At 49.1% G+C, this 14076-nt stretch overlaps 1 protein-coding gene across 2 annotated transcripts; it reads right to left on the reverse strand.

Annotated features, from left to right (window-relative positions):
• Positions 1–4410: 4410 nt before the first annotated feature.
• Positions 4411–13282, reverse strand: Plac9 (placenta associated 9). Of its 2 annotated transcripts, none has more exons than XM_045137578.1 (4): positions 13183–13282; positions 8279–8373; positions 5492–5615; positions 4411–5150 (listed from the first exon to the last, which is right to left on the reverse strand). In XM_045137578.1, the coding sequence occupies exons 1-4, from the start codon at positions 13244–13246 to the stop codon at positions 5140–5142; spliced, it is 294 nt and encodes a 97-aa protein (XP_044993513.1). In that variant the 5' UTR covers positions 13247–13282; the 3' UTR covers positions 4411–5139. The 2 variants fall into 2 exon arrangements, with proteins under 2 accessions (XP_044993513.1, XP_044993512.1); XM_045137577.1 differs by lacking the exon at positions 13183–13282 and adding an exon at positions 8571–8661.
• Between the last annotated feature and the right edge of the window lie 794 nt (positions 13283–14076).

Consider the following 14076-nt stretch of genomic DNA (forward strand, 5'->3'; position numbering starts at 1 on the left):
TTAGCAATTGGACTGAAGAGATAGCTTAGTGGTTAAGGCACTTGCCTGCGAAGCCTAAAAACTCTTGTTTAAATCTCCAGGTTACACATAGCAGCCAGACGCAAAAGTGATGGCAAGCATGCAATGGTGCACATGCGCACAAGGGAGCATGTGCCTGGAGTGTATTCACAGCAGCTGAAAGGCCCTGATGCAACCATTCTCTAAAAATTTTTTAAAAGAATTATTAGCAGTTGTTTTAAAATATAAATAGAGCAAATTCTCTAATTGAAAGGCAGTGACTAACAACAGATTTCTTAAAGTGTTGCAAGAATCAAAGGGCATTACGTACTGATTAAATGTCATGCTCAGGATATAACTGTATACATGTGCACTTAACAGCAAAGCCCTGGAAAGTCTGAAATAGATATTTTCCAGCTCTGGAAGTCCCCTCCTCCGAGAGGAGTCTATTCTCCTTGCTTCCTTTTCCTCTTACTTCGAAAGAAACTTGATTCTTTTAAACAGCAACAAAAAAGAAAGTCTGAAAACTGACAGGATGGAAGGCAATAGTTGGAAGGTCTGGGGTTGTAGCCCCATGGAAGAATGCTTGCTTAGCATGCACAAGGCCCTTGATTTGATCCCCAACACTGCAAACATAGGAGAAATTTCAACATTCTGCTGTCTCCTAGATAAAACATTTAGGTAAAATATAAATAAAATTTGAACATTATAAATTTAGACAAAACAGACTTTTTTTAAAGATAGGCTGGCTATGTAGCTCAGACTGGCCTTGAACTTATAGTCCAAGCTGGCCTCAAACTCATGGTTATCCTCTTGCCTAAGCCTGGTATTATTACGTGCACCAAACATTGTCAATAAAATTTTATAAAACTTGGAAATTTTATGAGTATGTGGAAATTAACATATTCTAAAAGAGAAGCCAGTGGGTAAAAAGAAATCACAAGGGGAATTAAACACTTGCAGAATGGGCTGGGCTTCCAGTTCCCTGGCTCCTGGGCTTCCAGTTCCCCGACACTGGGTTCCTCTGTCTGGTGTGAGGCTGCTTGGACCCTGTGTGCATGGAAGAAGGCCGTGGGAACCAAGGAGGAAAACCACCGTTATATCAGCCAGGGCCCAGATGAAACTGCAGAGGAGCTGGTGAGAGGAATTGGCAAGAGTGCTGCTTCCACTACAAGCCTGACAACCAACCCCAGAGTGATGGAGACACAGACACTGAGAACAATCAAAATGCACCAAAGCAGTTCCAGAAGCTGCCGAGAGCTCAACACTAAAATAGACTTAAAGCACCCCCATCATGGCTCAGGGAATTTTGCAGAAGAGGGGGCAGAAAGACTAAGAGCCATAGAATGAAAGGGAACAACCAGAGGCAATGTCCACCCACCCCCCAACATTGACTGCCGTTCTCACATGTCATAATCTACAACCCCATGGTGAATACCAGCAATCCCCCTAAGGAGGGCCCTCAGCGGAATGGGAGCAGGTAGGAGGGAAATGGTGGCACTAACATATGTGTCCACACAAAGTTTCTACTTAATAAAAAAATATACTTGTAGATTAATGGAAATGAAAGCCCAATACACCATAATCTATAGGATGTACCAAAGCAGATCCCAGAGGGACATTCATAGCTGTAAAGTCCTGATGTAAAAAGAGGGAAATCAGGTTGGAGAGATGGTTAAGGCACTTGCCTGTGAAGCCTAAGGACCCTGGATTGAGGCTTGATTCCCCAGGACCCACGTTAGTCAGATGCACAAGGGGGTGCACATGTCTGGAGTTCATTTGCAGTGGCTGGAGGCCCTGGTGTACCCATTCTCTCTCTCTCTGTGTGCCTGTCACTCTCAAATAAATAAAAATTTTAAAAAAAAAACAAGTGAAATCAACAACCCAATGTTCTACTAGAACAGAGCAAGGTAAACCCAGAGCAAATAAAAGTCAGGTTTCAGTGAAAAAAAAAGTTTCTTCATGAACAAAACTGCAAACCTTCAGGAATTCTGACTGAGGACACAGTCACTAAGTGGGGAATGAGAGTGAAGGCATTACTCGTAATCTTATGAAGGAAAGGGTAAGAAAATGTACCAGCACAGCAGACAAATACCTAGAAACACAATTGCCAAAACTGGCTCAGGAAAAAAACAGATGAATACCGATCTATAACAAATAAGTAGATTAAATCAGCAAAGAAAAGCCCAGGGCCAAGTGACTTCAACGGGGAATTAACACCAAACCTGAAACTCTTCCAAAACAACAGAGGAGGAGACCTTACCTAATTCATTCTATGACCCTGATGTTAAAGAGTCTCAAAAAAAAACCTGTAGATTGCCAGGGCATGGTGGTGCACCCCTTTAATCCCAGCACTGAGGGTGCTGAGGTAGGAATCTTGCCATGAGTTCAAGGACAGGCTGGGACTACACAGTGAGTCAGCCTGTCAGCCTGGGCTAGCGTGAGAATCCTACCTTGAAAATCAAAACAAACAATCAAAAACCCTGCAGACCAGGCTAGAGAAATGGCTTAGTGGCTAAGGTGTTTGCCTGTGAAGCCTAAGGACCCCAGTTCAATTCCCCAGGATCCATGTAAGCCATATGTACAAGGGGGCACATGTGTCTGGAGTTGATTTGCAGTGGCTGGAAGCCCTGACGTGCCCATTCTTTATCTGCCTATTTTTTCCCCCTCTTTCAAATAAATACAATATATTTTTTTGAAAAAACCTACAGACCAATTTTTTTTTTTTAATTGTTCGACACAGAGAGGTAAAGAGCACGATCGGGCCTCCTGCCACTGCAGAACTTCAGATGCATGCTCTGACTGCTGAGCCGCCTCTCCAGCCCCCATATTCTCTGTCATGCAAGATCACCAGCCAAATGCTAGCAAGTGAAATCGAGCTGCATAGTGAAAGGCCCATACACCAAAACCCAGGGAGATTTATCCCAGAAATGCGGGGATCATTTATTAATGAAAACCAAAACAGTGTGCTATTCACAAAATAAAAATGGGGGGAATCCCACATGTTCCTCTCAGTCGGTGCAGAAAAAGCATTGGACAAACCCCAACACCCTTTTTATGACTAGCAAAGCAAGGCTCAAGAAAGCAGAGGAAAATGTCTCAGTCCAAGAGAGTGCGTCTGTAAAGAGTCCACACCTCACATTGCTGGATGATGGAACAGCTGCTATGCAGAACTGGAGGTTCTTCAGAAAAGAAACAGTGATCATTTGATTCAGCAATGTCACTCCTGGGCACACACTCAAAGGAGAAACGAGAACATGTCCACACAAAGACATAAGGGCATTCCTAACAACACTGCGAATTATGACCCCAAACGTCCACTAACGGGCACATGACCGAAATGTGGTCCATCAGTAAAACAGAGTTCTATTCAGTCATACAAGGAATGGATGGGGGCCGGGTGTGCTGTTCTACGCCTTTAATCCCAGCACTCAGGAGGCACAGGTAGGATGATCACCCTTGAGTTTGAGGCCACCCTGAGACTACATCATGAATTTCAGGTCAGCTTGGGCTAGAGTGAGACCCTACCTCAAAACAACAACAGCAACAAAAATAATAATAATAATAAAGAGGAATGAAGGGATGGCACATGCTATAACAAGGATGAGCCTTCAGAGCATCCTGCTCCATGGAAAAAAGCATGGGATCCCATTTATATAAACTGTCCATAACTGAGCGTGATGGCATGTGCCTTTAATCCCAGCACTCGGGAGGCAGAGGTAGAGGGATTGCTGTGAGTTCGAGGCCACCATGAGACTATATAGTGAATCCCAGGTCAGCCTGAACTAGAGTGAGACCCTACCTCAAAAAAGAATAAATTTATAGGGCTAGAAGGATGGCTTAGTGGTTAAGGTATTTGCCTGCAAAGCCAAAGGACCCAGGTTCAATTCCCCAGACCCACGTAAGCCAGAAGCACAAGGTGGCACATGCATCTGGAGTTCATTTACAGTAGCTGGAGGCCCTGATGTGCCCATTTTCTCTCCCTCTCTCTTAAGAAAAAAGAGAAAAAATTAAATGAATAGAATATTTTTAAAAACCACATGTAGCTTACAGAAAGCTGGAAGAAGCCATTCTGCATGCAGTTCAATGGGAGAAAGAGAAATCACCGGTGAAGATACTCATCAGTGGACACTGCAAGCCTTATGGGTGACATTTCATTCAAACCAGCACAGCCACGCTTGCCTGTAATCCCAGTCCCATGAGAAGCAGAGATCAGAGGCCCACTAGGGCACACTCTGGAATTAGTGAGAAACTCCATCACAAGGAAACAAGCAGATGTGATGCAGGAGGGATAACCAACATTCTCTCCATGTGTACGTGCAAGGGGCACACGCATCTGTACACACACATGCATGCATTACATACACTACACACATGTGTATTCAGAAAAAAAATGTTCTCAGTGAGTAATGATGATTTCAAAACCCTTTATATATTTATTTGCAAGCATAGAAGAAAAACAGAGAGAATGGGCAGACCACTGCAAACAAACTCCAGATGCATGCCTCACTTTGTGCATCTGGCTTTACACATACTGAAGAGTTGAACTCATGTTGATAGACTTTGCAGGCAAGTGCTTTAACTGCTGAGACATCTCCCCAGCCCTCAAAACCCTCTGAATGCACTGGAAGCCCTCAATTTATACCAGTTAACATGGTGAATTTTATGTAATGTGAATTTTACCTGATAGGAAGAAGTTTTAAGCGGTGGATGGTGCAGAGGTTCAGTGGGTGGATCCCCAGTACAGGGTGGGGGTGGGTGGGTGTTCTTTCATAGTCACACAAGCCCACTGGGGAACCCCAGGAAGAGACGAATTCCTATTCAGCCTGGATGGGTCCAAGAACCCCTCTTTCTGACAGGGTCCCCTGGTGCCACGGCTGCTGCTCTGTGGCCACAAAAAGGACTTTCTGTATCCCATTAGGACCCTGGGCCACAGGTGCCTCGGTGCTGTGAATGAAGCCCCCAGTGGGTCCTGTCTGACACTGACTGGCCTCTGGGCATTGGTGGGCGCCGGGCTGCACTTGGAGAGGTCACTGTCAGCAAACAGAGAGCCGGAACAGAGGTGTTTATCTTACACAAAGGTGGGGTACAAAAGCTGGCAGATCCGTTTCGCTTCTCGGAGGGATGCAGCCCTTCTGGTGGTCAGAAGTGATCTGCAAAGAAAGGGGGTGACCCCCGACACACCGAGTGAGCAAAGGACTCTGAAGGATGCCCCTGTTCCAATGGGGCCCAACAGCTTCCTCCACCTAAGCCTCCCAGTGAACACAGGGTTCAAGGAGGCAGCACTGGATGGTCTCACGGCTTTGCCACCCTTAAATGACGCCAGGGCCATGAGGCAGGGGATGAAGATGAGAATGGATACAGGATGTCTCTGAGCTCGCTTTGGAGGGGATAGCATCCCCCTGCGAGTCCAATCTACGCTGCTGAGCAGCAGCTGCGGGCCCCAGATGACAGAAGCCCAGAGGCTGTCCCCTCGGCCGCTTGAGCTGCTCACCATCTCCGAGGAGGTCAGGCGTGGGGCCGAAGGGCTCGGGGGGCAGGTTCCAGGCCAGCCCCTCCAGCAAGCCCAGCAGGCCTGTTACTTCTGCCTCCAGGTGCTCCACGGTCTTCTCCACCTTCTGCAGCGGGAGAGGGTGGAGCAAAGTCAGGGACAAGGGCCGAGCCCACCGCGGTTTAGCCCGCCACGTCTAAAGATGGGAGTATTGGTCCAGCAGGATGTGGCAGGAGAACTGGATGCTGGCGGATCTGGACTCCGGTCAGGCTGTGGGCCTCGCAGTTTCCCAAGGTAACAGTGTCCTGGGAGGCTCTACTCGCTCTCCAAGGCCCCTCCCTGTCTGGTACTTAGAGGTCCCAGGCTTGGCATGGGGGACTGGTGAGAACCTTTGCCACTTCGCTGGGGACTTGGCAACGGGAGTTCACATTCCTTTTGTTGCACCGTCCCCTGGTGGCACCTCTGCCAAACAACAGGTTTGGAGTTTTGAAACTTTCCTAGGATTCACAACTGGTTCTGTTGGCAGTCTGATTTTCAGAATAATGTTTTGTTTTGTTTTGTTTTTTCTCCCCGAGGTAAGCTCTCACTCTATCTCAGGGTGACCTGGAATTCACTATGTAGTCTCAGGCTGGCCTCGAATGACTGCTCAGCCTTAAATAGGACACCTGTGTCGCTCCCTCAGAGACGCAGGGAATAGTGTGAAGGAAGAGCTGCAGAGAATGTAAGCGCCTGAGGATGGGGAGGAGAGCTGTGGGGGGCTGTCCTCCAGCTGTGACACGGCCATGGCCATTGTACTTATAAACTAACAGAAGCTGTGGTTATCCGCACAAGATTGGGTCCATCAGGAGGCTGGAGAAATGGCTCAGCCATTAAAGACAACCCTTCTTTGCAAAACCTGCCAGCTCCAGGTTCGATTCCCCAGTCCCCATGTAAAGCCAAACACACAAAGTGGTGCATGCATCTGGAGTTAATTTGTAGCAGCAAGAAACCCTAGCATGCCCATTGTCGTTCTCTCTCCTTCTCTTTCTCTCTCTCTCTCTTTCATAAAATTTCTAAAAGATTGGGCTCATCAACATTCAGCCATAGATAGTGGAGACACTCCTGAAGCCCCGCTCCCCTCTGAGGAGTGATTGGCAGTTGATTTTTTGCTGGAGGAAGGGGATACATTTCCTGTGTTCTGGTAAATAACCCTCACCCATGCTCAGGCAAAATCCCCTGTGTCAAGTATATTGCACAGTCATTTACAAAAAACCCAGTAAGATATCAAAGTAGAAGTGGGATTACTTGGCAGAAGGAATCCAGCAGTCAATGGGAGGAGAGAGGGATAAGAGAAGGCGACAGGGTGACCATGCTCAAAAGACATCATATATATATGTATAAAATTGTCAAAGAACTAAAATGAATAGAAATAAAAATAAGTGCTAAATTGATAACAAGGACATCAACTTCAATACAATAGAATTTGATTTTCATACTCAAATTTTATTTAGTTAAATGTCATTTAATTTAAAATATTTGGCCATTCATGCCTAGAAACTCAGCACTTGGGAGGCTGAGGCAGGAGGATCACCACAAGCTACAGAATGAGATCCTGTCTCAAAAAATAAAAATTTTTCTGGGTATGGTGGCACACACCTTTAATCCCAGCACTTGGGAGGCAGATGTAGGATGAGCGCTGTGAGTTCAAGGCCAACTTGGGACTATGGAGTGAGTTCCAAGTCAGCTTGGGCTAAAGTGAGACTCTGCCTCAAGAAAAGTAAAAAGAAAAATTAAAAATGTGATACAATAGTAGCTATATTTATTAACTCATCAAAATGCTGAGAAGTGACAGTGGAGTGTTCAGCACTAAGTGAGACATCTCTATCACACCCTCCAAGACTCAAGAAGCATTGTGGAAGAGGTGGCAGAAAGAATGTAAGAGCCAAAGGAAGAGGAGGAAGGCTTACAATACTGTCTTCCTGACACAAGGTGGCCTCACAGTGTCTGACACTACCTACACAAGACCTGCATAATAGGAGGAGGGAAAAATGATGCAAAATAGAAGAGAGACTAGTTGGAAACAAGAGGGGGCATTCGGGAAAGGGAAGGTGGTAGAAGGAACATCATCTTGGTATATTGTCTGTATGAATGGAAGCTGCCAATAAAGTTAAAAAAATGACATGCAGCCAGGCGTGGTGGCGCACGTCTTTAATCCCAGCACTCGGGAGGCAGAGGTAGGAGGATTGCCGAGATCAAGGCCACCCTAAGAATACATAGTGAATTCCAGGTCAGCCTGAGCTAGAGTGAGACCCTACCTTAGAAAACCAAAAAAAAAAAAAAAAAAAAAAAAAAAAAAGACATGCAGAGATCCATAGCAACTAAGATGATGAAATTGTCTCTGATTTTTGTTGAGGCTGATGTGTCTACTACTTTAAATAGGACTGTTAAATTAAATTAAATTAAATTAATGTTGGTGACAATAAAGATACAGCTGTCCTCCACACAAGTTTATGAACATCAGGTTATAATGTGGAGTCACAAAACTCAGAAACTGAACTTGCCACCTTCTCTAAATATGGAAAAATCTCAGGCTGGGCTCAAGCAACATTACAGGGGAGGCAGAGGGTATAAGACACTGGCCTGCTTAACAGCCACTTGGGGCAGTGGGTGTTTAACACAGTGGCTGGGAGCAAGACTGCCCTGGGTTTCCTGGCATTCCAGAATAGGGTGGGCTGGTACCCCACAAAGCCAGTAGCCTAGCAGGAAGAAGCTTTATGTCCCACCTCAACCTCACCCCAACACCCTCGGTACCTCTTCCATGATGTTTAAGCGGCCCTGGATGGCAATGTGGTCACAACCTCGGCTCCAAGCTGGATGTCCTCGGGAGGGGCTGGGGGACTCGATCACTGTGGGAAAACAAGTATTGTCACTGTGGGTCCCTTGGTTTCCATGTGACACCAGAGTGTCCTTTCAAACCCTGGGCTTAGGTGAGGTGTGACCTGAAAACAGGCACATGGATGATGCAGAATGACACTCAGACGTGAGACACTGTGCATGTTGCCACCACCTTAACTTGTGCCCTTGTTTCCATGGCCACGGTCACCTTCAGGTCCAGCTGGGTTTGTTGAGAAGGCAATGTCTGGTCTGTGTAAAGTCAGGAAAAGAAAGGTTCCAGCCATATGCAAAGACATGAAGAGAGGTGTGACCTTATGGGGCTTGGGCAGACCCTGTGTTCTGTGCAGCCTGATGGACCATTAGCTCATCGGGACCGCCAAGGGACTTATCTGGGAGGGAGAGCTTGCCCTGTGGCCCTACCAAAAGCTGCTCTCCAAAGCCTGCTGCCTCCCCAAGTGGGCTGCCCCAGAACTTGGCGGGAACCCAGCTTGAAACCCCCCTCCTCAGCCTGGGATGGCTACCAATGATCGTGGGACAGCGAGAAACTTCCTGGGCCACTGTGGCCTCCTCTGTCACGAGCAGTGGGCTTGGCCGGAGGCTCCACCTCCCAGATGTAGCTCTTGTGGGAGCTTTCCTTTCTTTCAGAGCCTGCCAGAGGCCTCAAAAACTGTCAAGGACAGCTGGGGTGAGGAAGGGAGTAAGTTGCTTTCTTGGAGCAGAAACTCAGGCAAGGCAAAAAAAGAAAAGAAAAGAAAACCTGGAAACCTTCCTATCTCTCTCTCTCTCTCTCTCTCTCTCTCTCTCTCTCTCTCTCTCACACACACACACACACACACACACACACACACACACACAGGAAGCTAAACCAGGGTGGGTGGGTGGGTGGGAAAGGCTGCAGAACTGTCACGTTATCACATAGGATCTTTAGAGGCTTTGGTTCCCAGCTCCCCACTTCCTCCCTCAGCTCCCCTGCCAGTGGGGAAATGGACCTCCTTGGAGACTGGGTTATTTTCTCTGGCCCAAGTCCTGCTTGGGGCCTGATGTGCACCCTGGACGGTGGCCATGGGTGGAGGAGCATGCTGCACTGGCGTGGGTGGGGGAACCCAGAGGCCAAAGGAGGCGATGGCGGGCTGTCCCAGCCAATGAGGCCTCGCCCACAAAGCCTGTCCCTTAAGGTGGGAAGTATGGTCCCGCCCACTTACCAGTCTTCCAAGGAAAGCTGTTGTTGTACCTGGGACTCACACCCTGAAAATGTGCCCACAATGATTATACTGTTATATTCTATTTTTACCAACAACACTGGCCCCTTGAGGTGATATTTCCACCACATTCAGTATAATAGGATAATAAACTTAACCACATCCAATACTTGTATAAATATTCTTGATGCATTCAAACCCATCAGCAGGTTTTGATTTTTTTTTTTTCTTAAAAGGAAGAACATCGTTATTTTCCAAAGGCTGTACAGAGCAAGCCCTTCCATGTATTGGAGCTGCTCTGGCTGAAACGGAGAGGGTGCTTTCATTTTGTTCTGTGTAGGGAAGGACGCATCCTACCTAATGCTCGTGTCCTCTGGTCATTTTCCAGACCTGGAGTTGAGCCTTATGGGTCACTGGGGATTCACCAACGTCTATCCCACACTTTCAGTGTTGGTTTGACTTAGTACCTTACTGAGGATACAGGTTAGGCTGCTGTAACAATGAGCCCTGCCAATCATCCCGTGTCTACCTCTCTCTCACGTATCCATTCAGAGCTAGATTGTCTGGTAGTCAGGTTGGCAGGCAGTGGTCCTTCTGAGGCCAGGCAGGAGTGTAGATACTATCTTGGTACAAGGCTGTTTTTAAACCACTGACTTATAGTAAATGAACAAAAAAACTGCAGGATGCACAGTTCTCCAAACCCATGCAACGATGTTGGACGGAGCTATGCAACCTGTTGGGGGTGAGGGGGTGCCATCAAGGGTTTTAACCGGCGGTGGACTCTGCAAGCTTTACAGCTAACTGGCCAGCCAGGCCAAATGTGCCCATTGGTGCAATGGTGGCATGTCTGTTATCGAGGAAACCAACTGCTCTCTGGTTGGATTTGAGGCCTGCTCCATGGGAGGGAATTCCTGCTTGGTCCTAAGAATCTAGTCAAAAGCCCATGGCTGGGGAAGTCATAAAAGGACCTACTATATTTTGGCTACATGGATATATGATGCCCACCAAACTGCCCTCTAAACACTTATGTTTATGTCCATATGTTCACACTACTCTCACTTTTGGTTAGAGAAGCTTCTCTTTTCTGATGGCGGTGCCCACTGGGACCAAAACTCATCAAATTGATGAGGCGTGACAATGAAGTGGTCAGCACTAAGTCATCTCTACTTCACACTCTAAGGCTCAGGGACCCTCGAAAAAGAGGTGGGGGGAGACTGTAAGAGCCAGAGGAAGGGGAGGAGGGCTTTGCAATACCGTCTTCCAACACAGAGTGGCTTTGGCATTCATGAGCTCACAGTGAGTGGCTGGTGCTACCTACAGGAGACCTGCCTAACAGGACAGGAAACTGAAGACATTAAAAAAGACGTGTAAGGACCCTGGTTCGAGGTTCCATTCCCCAGGACCCACATAAGCCAGATGCACAAGGGGCACATGCATCTGGAGTTCATCTGCAGGGACTGGAGGCCCTGGTGAGCCCATTCTCTCTCTCTCTCTCTCTCTCTCTCTCTCTCTCTCTCTCTCCCTCCCTCCCTCCCTCCCTCCCTCCCTCCCTCTCTCTCTCTCGCTCTCTCTCTCTCTCTGTGTTACTAATAAATAAAAATAAACAAGATTGCCAGGTGTGGCGGTGTACGCCTTTAATCCCAGCACTTGGGAGGCAGAGGTAGGTGGATCACTGTGAGTTCAAGTCTACCCTGAGACTACATAGTTAATTCCAGGTCAGCCTGGACTAGAGCTAGAGTGAGACCCTACCTTGAAAAAACAACAACGGGGGGGGGGGGGGGAGAGAAACAGGGAAGGAGGAAGAGGAGAAGAGGAGGAAGAGAGAAGACACTTAGGATTTCTGACAGCAAAATAGGAACTCACTGGAAACCCAACCTTTCAAAGGTCTCTATAGGGAACACGAACCAGTTTGCTTCCTTCGATAAAGAGCTTTTATAGAACAATATGAAAAAAAAAAAAACCCCACAATTGAGAAAGTCTAAAATACTTTACAAGAATCTACAGAAGGAGATGGAGAGATGGTTTAGTGGTTAAGGCGTTTGCCTGCAAAGAATAAAACCTAGGTTTTATTCCCCAGGACCCATGTAAGCCAGATAGATGCAAAAGGTGGCACATGTGTCTGGAGTTTGCAGTGGCTGGAGGCCCTGACATGCCCATTCTCTCCCTCTCTCTCTAATAAATAAAAATAAAATATTTTAATAAGCTATAGCAATGCTAGGCATGATGTCGCACACCTTTAATCCCAGTACTCGGTAGGCAGAGGTAGGAGGAGCATCATGAGTTCAAGACCAGCCTGAGACTACCTAGTGAATTCCAGGTCAGCCTGAATTAGAGGGAGACCCTACCTTGGAAAACCAAATATAGAAGCACTGGGTATGATCTAAATTTTTAAAAGTTAAAAATGAAAATGTGTGAAATTACGTGGATGCATCTATCATTTCTCCTAATTGATGTCTGTAAACGGGTTGAGGCTAAAGGGGCTAGGTCAAGCCACTTTTGGACGGGACAGCTACTCCCTTGTGGAAGGTGCAGGCTGAGCATGTGTCCCCAGAGGCTGGAGTCCTGGTGGAGCTGGGTGGAGGACTGGGATCCAGGGAGGGAAAGGTGGGTGGAGCTCTGCGCTGAGCGGGAGAGCCAGCCATTCCCAAGGCCTTGAGAGGAAGCGGTTGATTATCTTTAATACCAGGCTGAGGGTAGATGGAGCTGTCTGAAAGAACCAGGGTTGAGTGCTCCCTGCTGGGCACACCTTACCCGTTCCCTGAAGCCTGCCTTAGAGATGTAGATATTTACCCTGGGGTAGGGGGCTCCAGATTCAGACCTGCCTGGCCTGGATCCTTTCTCCTCATGCCCACTCCCTTCCTCTCCCTGGATCCTAAAAGCAAACAGTTTCCGTCTTAGTGCCAGTCACTTCTGCCTGGCTAGGGACCAGGCCCCGACTGCCCAGGCGCCTCGGGGCTGGGTGAGGGCCCTGCCTTGGCAAGGTGAGGTCTGGGCATCCTCCTCACCTGGACAGCTGGGGTGAACTGTAAGGTGCCCCGGGTCTGCTCTGGGAACCTGGACGCTGCCCTCTCACTTCCTGGCGGACTCCCTGGAGGCCACCAGGCAGGTGAAAGAGTGGCCTTTCCCCAGAGGCCCTCTGTCCCCGGGGCCATTGGTCCTTTGGAACCCCCCCCCCGCTTCTAACGCGATGGCCCCCTGCAGGCGTGGACGCCTCCGCCCGCCTCTGGGATGCAGCTGGCCCGGGGCGGCCCCACCCTGCAGGCTGGACCTCACCCATCCCCGCTCGGCTCGCCAGCCCGCCTCTGGCACCCGATTGCCTCTCTCTCTCTCTGACATCTTTCTTTTTCTCAACAGCATCTCTCCCCACTTTTTTTTCCTCTCGCCACTATGACTCCACTTTTTCTTCCCTGCTCGTTTTGTTTTCTGGAACTCCTCTGGCATCTCCCCTCTCTCTTATCTCTGCTCCACTCTTTCCCTGCCTTTCCTATCTTCTCTCCCCATCATCTCCCCTCCACCCCCCGCATCTCTCCTGGTGCCTCTGGACCCCTGTCCTGTGCCTAGCTGGCCACCCGCGCCGGTCCCCGCGCCCCGCACCCGGGGACACCCCCCCCCCCCACTCACCGGCCACGGCGCCCGCGGCGCGGAGCAGGGCGAGCCCGGCCAGCGCGCACAGCAGCGGCCGCATGGTGCGAGCGCAGCGCCGCGACTGTCCGCAGCCAGCCGCCCTCCCCGGGATCGGGATCACTTCGGGAGGAAATGCTCCCGGCCCGAGCCAAAATTCCTGGGCGGCTCCGGGCTTTCTGGCTGCAGAGAACCCGCCCACGCCCCCCCCCTCCGGAGGCCCCGCGGCACCCCACGGGCAGCGCGCAGCCGGAGACCCCGAAAGCCAAGGTGGACCGAGGGCTGGGCGCGTCCCCCATCAATGTCCACACCCCCTCCCCGGAGTGCCCCGACCTCCCGGGGTGCAGAAGCGAGCCACTCATGTGACTTAGGGATTCCTTATGAACTCTTCACAGCCCGACGAACTGAGCTTAGGACCAGAGCCTTCCTTGGTGGGGGGTCCTCCACAGGATGAATCTGAACCGCAGACCCCCAGGAGAGCGGACGTTTCCCCTGTCTTACCTCTGAACCAGAAATGAACACTGATGACATGGGACAGTATGGGCCGGTGCCTGCCCTCTAGAGAAACTGCCTGTTTTGTAGACTGGTAAACTTGTGACTATAAAATGAGCATGTACCAACGATCTCCTTTAAACTCCTTATCATGGAGGGAGGGAGTGGGACAGGGCAGGTCCTGTAGACTCAGGGCTGGAAGACCGACATCTGCGTGCACTTGGAGGCACCTGGTTTTCTTCCGCACGTCCAGGCAACTCATCAAGTCCGCAGAGGCCCTCTTTTGCGTCCTTATCTGTTCTCTACAAGTCACAAACTTGTGAACCAGTTTTAAAGCAAGGCACGTGGCAGAGCCTGCAGGGAATAAAAATCAGGTGTACGCCTTAAGATCCTGCTTTTTAA

The sequence above is a fragment of the Jaculus jaculus genome, chromosome 18, assembly GCF_020740685.1.
Source record: "Jaculus jaculus isolate mJacJac1 chromosome 18, mJacJac1.mat.Y.cur, whole genome shotgun sequence".
NCBI lineage: Eukaryota > Metazoa > Chordata > Mammalia > Rodentia > Dipodidae > Jaculus > Jaculus jaculus.

Excerpts from the sequence above, each read along its gene's own strand:
- Plac9 (XM_045137577.1), bottom strand. The coding sequence starts at position 8,658 with ATGTCTTTGCATATGGCTGGAACCTTTCTTTTCCTGACTTTACACAGA. Across the intron at positions 8,374-8,570 it reads AAACCCAGCTGGACCTGAAG|TGATCGAGTCCCCCAGCCCC; the intron begins GTGACCGTGGCC and ends GTTTTCCCACAG. Across the intron at positions 5,616-8,278 it reads GCTTAAACATCATGGAAGAG|AAGGTGGAGAAGACCGTGGA; the intron begins GTACCGAGGGTG and ends CTCCCGCTGCAG.